The sequence below is a fragment of the Anarrhichthys ocellatus genome, unplaced genomic scaffold (genome assembly GCF_004355925.1).
Source record: "Anarrhichthys ocellatus isolate YVR2014 unplaced genomic scaffold, GSC_Weel_1.0 scaffold35, whole genome shotgun sequence".
Classification (NCBI taxonomy): Eukaryota; Metazoa; Chordata; class Actinopteri; order Perciformes; family Anarhichadidae; genus Anarrhichthys; species Anarrhichthys ocellatus.
Window position 1 is genome coordinate 2,707,252 of NW_022280065.1, and position 4,084 is coordinate 2,711,335.

A 4,084-nucleotide genomic window follows, 5' to 3' on the forward strand; every position below is an offset into this window, starting at 1 on the left:
GTGTGTGTGTGTGTGTGTGTGTGTGTGTGTGTGTGTGTGTGTGTGTGCAGTTAATATCAGTTGATACGTTATTGCTTTTACTGGTATCTTGATCAGTAGGTGTCATAACAGAAGAGGTACTTCTCAAGTGAACAGTCAATCCAAATTTAGAAATTTAATGGTGAAACATTTTAGTTGTCATGACATGTCCAACCTTTTTGACTTTAAGCAGTTGGGTGGGAAGTTATAGATCTTACAGTCTTCTTTTTATCTTGATCTGCTAAAGTAGCACATGTGATATGATGTGGCTTTCTCTAGTGCTGTCAACGGCTGAGTGGTTTCCTCCCCAGAGAAGCCTGAATGTAATTTTCACTCTTGAATGTGTGCTACAAAGCTACAGTAAACATGCCGTAAATATATTTTAACACGGAGGTTCAGAAGGTAGAGGAAGACTTGAATGAAACTAAAAGTGTTTTGATTTAATTCACAGATATTTGCTCAAGTGGTGCACTGCACACAATTGCTGTAACAAAACCTCATTTCTTTTAGGTTTTCATCTGTATGCTCTGTGTTTCCATGATGCTGTGAAAATGTCAAACAATTTTAAGTGCATTTGTGAAGTGTGGACCCAGATATTGACTTGCATATCTCCAGGAGCACTACAATATGCTTTGTTTCATATTGGTCATAATTGAGCTGAGTGCTGGGGCTTCGCACCTACAATTGCATGCAGTGCTAGCTGAGGTGTCTTCATGTTTCCTAACCTCCCACCTCATGCCACACAACAGTTCTGTAATTGCTTTTGCATCTTGCTGCTAGCAGACACAGTTCACCAGCGTTGCTTCAGTGTCACTTAAACACGGTGGCTTAAATGAAACGTGGCTTTAAAGGAAGGTGTCTTAAAGCAGATCAGGTCTTTAATCAGTTTATTACAGTGGATTGCATTTGTGTTTATCACTGGTACCTTGTGCTAGTACATTTGATATGCTACGGCAGCATGTACCATTCACCTCACATACACATATTCTGCTTGAAAATGTTAGCATGCCCTGAATACTGTGAGCTCACAAGGGAAACAAGTACCGCAATTTATTACTGAAGAATAAGCTGATCAAACCGATTTGTTCTAAAGTTGGTGTAAAACTTAAATTACTAGGATGATAGGGTAGAACTTAATAAGTCAATTCAATATAATCCACAAATGTTGGTTTTTAGCCAAATATAGCTTTTTAGTTCCATAGTAACAGTAGCTTGTAGATGCAGAAAACCTCAGGGTGCCAAGAATCTCAGACACATTCATTTTATTATTTAATGCAATGCAGAAGATACTCTATCTTTAAAGCTGCCCCAGTTTGAAAACACTGTTGAAGGAAGTCCATTGTGTTTTGCACAATATTAGTTTTGGATGTGTTGTCTGAAATATAATAAGTCTTAAGTATTGGCCCATCGTTGGTGAAATGGATCATGGTTTTAAAAACCGTATTGAATTGATCTTGAATCCTTCAGATTGTGGCACACACGGTAATGTGGTGTTGACCATAACTGCAGCATGTAACACGGCTGCATATAATCAACCTCCTCCATTGCTGATGTTGCCTGGCGTAAAGGATGCATTCATTATATAGCCAGTTGTGTTCACTCGTACCACAGCATTGGTTGGCACATTTACAGCGCTGCCTCTTTGGGTTAACTGTTAGCTGCCTTTGTATTTGAGTTCTGTGGTTGAGTGTGCAGAAAAGAAACTAAGGGAAGCGATAGGACTCCCAGTTTGTTGCGGCTATAGAGGCCTTCCCCAAATTGGCATGAATATAACCCCCCTGAAAATGGTTACAACTGTAGGACACAGCTACAAAGACTATAGTAAGTATGGTTTTGCTCTGGTGGAGACTGAGCTGTTTATCTGAATTTAGCCAGTTCAATTCAAAGCTGGTCAACGATTATCACAGTGTGTGTTCGTCATCCAATTTTTACTAAAAGAACAGTGAGATCAAATACGACTAGTTGACTGAAGATGGTGAATTATTTCAATGGAGGAGATATTGAATGCGGACTGATGCATTCCCATCGGCATCCTGTGTGACTGTTCAGCAATAGCTTTGAGATGATGCGGCTGTGTGATGGGCATCATTGAAAGTCCTGAGATTGTTTTAGCCATTAACTGCATCAGTGGAAAGATTACTGCATTTACTCTTGCATAACTGCTGTCATCTAGCAACGGGTTTTGTGTTTGTGGCTGCATTGTGTAATCTTCTGAGTTGGGGTTTCTTGGACTGTATTTACCCACCACGACTAAAAGCACACTGGCTTGCCTTGCATTGGGGAGTGACTGACAGGTGGCGTAGAGTGTTTTGTTACACTACTGGCACAGGCAGATCAAAGGCATTTTGCTCACGCTGCTGCTCTGGATTATGGTTTGAAAAACAAAAGCTTTATCTTCTACTTTTACTTTGTTGTGCTTCTTGTAATTGTTGCCATTATTTTCCCTCTAAAGCCAGATTGATAAGGGGCCCAGATATGATATTGCAGGAGGTGAGAGGTGAGTGCATCGCCTCTGGTGTGTCTGTTATTCTTGTTTTTCTGTAGGGAGACTTTTAAGTGACATAAAACAGGATGTTTTAATATAAAATATTATCAAAACTAAGTATTACTCTACATTCTATTAATAGTATATGAAAAAGAAATGACCTTCCTGAAATTTGATGTTAAATCTGCTCATGCAAGCCATAAGTGCCCTCAGATTTGCACAGGAAATATCTTCGACAAATAATGAAAGCAGCTTAGCTTGACTCAAAAGAAAAGTCTTTTACTTCGTCATGTTGCTAGGTTGCGCCAGCTGTAATTTTTCCCAGCATGCACGGATGTGTCAGATTAATGAAAGACATGCAGTACCAGGAAAAGAGTTGTTGAGAAACAACAAAAGCAGTATTTGGATGCTCACACGTCCTTATTTGCATGTCTTAACTGTAAAAACTCTCAAAGACTGTAATGGATTCACTTCAGCCTCTTATCATTTCCTCTTCCTTCTACAACCCCAGTCACTCCTTTTTCTGAAGTGTTTCTATTAGCTTAAAGTGTAATGACGATAAGAGCAGAGCTGGGGATTTATTCAAACAGTACTCGTAGTGCAATATTCATGCTCACTAGTGGTTTGAAGCTATTAAGAATTGAACTGCTTCTGCTTGACATTTTCAAAACTTTGACCTGTAGAAGGTAAGTTAAAAATGGACCCCAGATTATTGTTTGTGGGCACGCAGTCATGACTGAAGTCTTCTTTTGTTTTTTTTTGTAGTGCTGACAGCCCTTCAAATGTGGCCAGTACATACTCAATTACTCAATTCTCAATTCGCTTATTGCTTTCTTCCCCAGAACATTCAACCCTGCTGACTATGCGGAGCCAGCCCAGACAGAAGAAAGCTATGGAGGGGGCAGCACCTGGAACAACACAGGAAGCGCGGAGCTCGAGGAAGGAGCTAGTAAGTTAATTTATTCAGAAAGGTTTCCCTCCAATAAGAGCGGGTTAATCTTATCAATGAAGCATCTGTTTACCATCCAAAACAATCAACATCCCAAAGATCACTTGCTTTTAAAGGGCACTCGCTTTTTGAGGCTTTCTTCATCAGCCATGCACACTGTTCAAAATCCGAGACGCGTTGTATTCCTCTTAGATCTTAACATCCAGATCGCTGTGCGTCCAGTTGACTCAAGTATAATCCTCTCTTTTCATTACATTCAACTTTGATCTCCTCACCTCCGTCTTTGTCTCTAGGAGTGGATTACGCTGCAGGAGAGGGAACAAATTATCCGCCCAAGTTTGACTCTGCTCCTGGTAAACTTTTTTTTTCTGTTTTTAAACATCCCGTATTCCGTTTGAAACTCTTCTCTTATCTCGGTAGTATTGAACCGTTTCTCTTTGACTCACAGGGGCCTGGAGGTCTGCCACAGAGGAGTGGGGCACCGAGGACTGGAATGAGGATGTGAGTGTTTCTGAGCTTAACCTCATGCAACTGCTGTAGCTCAGGGGTCGGCAACCTTTTCTATCCGTTTTGCTCTATTTTCCACCAAATAAAATTTGTCTGGAGCCGCAAAAGCTATTTGATATCACAGC

At 40.5% G+C, this 4,084-nt stretch overlaps 1 protein-coding gene across 12 annotated transcripts in view; it reads left to right on the plus strand.

The window, feature by feature from the left end:
- ubap2l (ubiquitin associated protein 2-like) overlaps window positions 1-4,084 on the plus strand; it is a 25,285-nt gene that overhangs the window by 5,689 nt on the left and 15,512 nt on the right. For 9 of the 12 annotated variants that reach the window (XM_031866463.1, XM_031866461.1, XM_031866464.1 and 6 more), the window contains 4 exons: window positions 2,471-2,515; window positions 3,346-3,452; window positions 3,746-3,805; window positions 3,901-3,953. In XM_031866463.1, the coding sequence (XP_031722323.1) occupies window positions 2,471-2,515; window positions 3,346-3,452; window positions 3,746-3,805; window positions 3,901-3,953 (265 nt within the window). The remainder of the gene's footprint in view (window positions 1-2,470; window positions 2,516-3,345; window positions 3,453-3,745; window positions 3,806-3,900; window positions 3,954-4,084) is intronic. The other 3 variants (XM_031866468.1, XM_031866475.1, XM_031866474.1) reach the window with 1 other exon arrangement.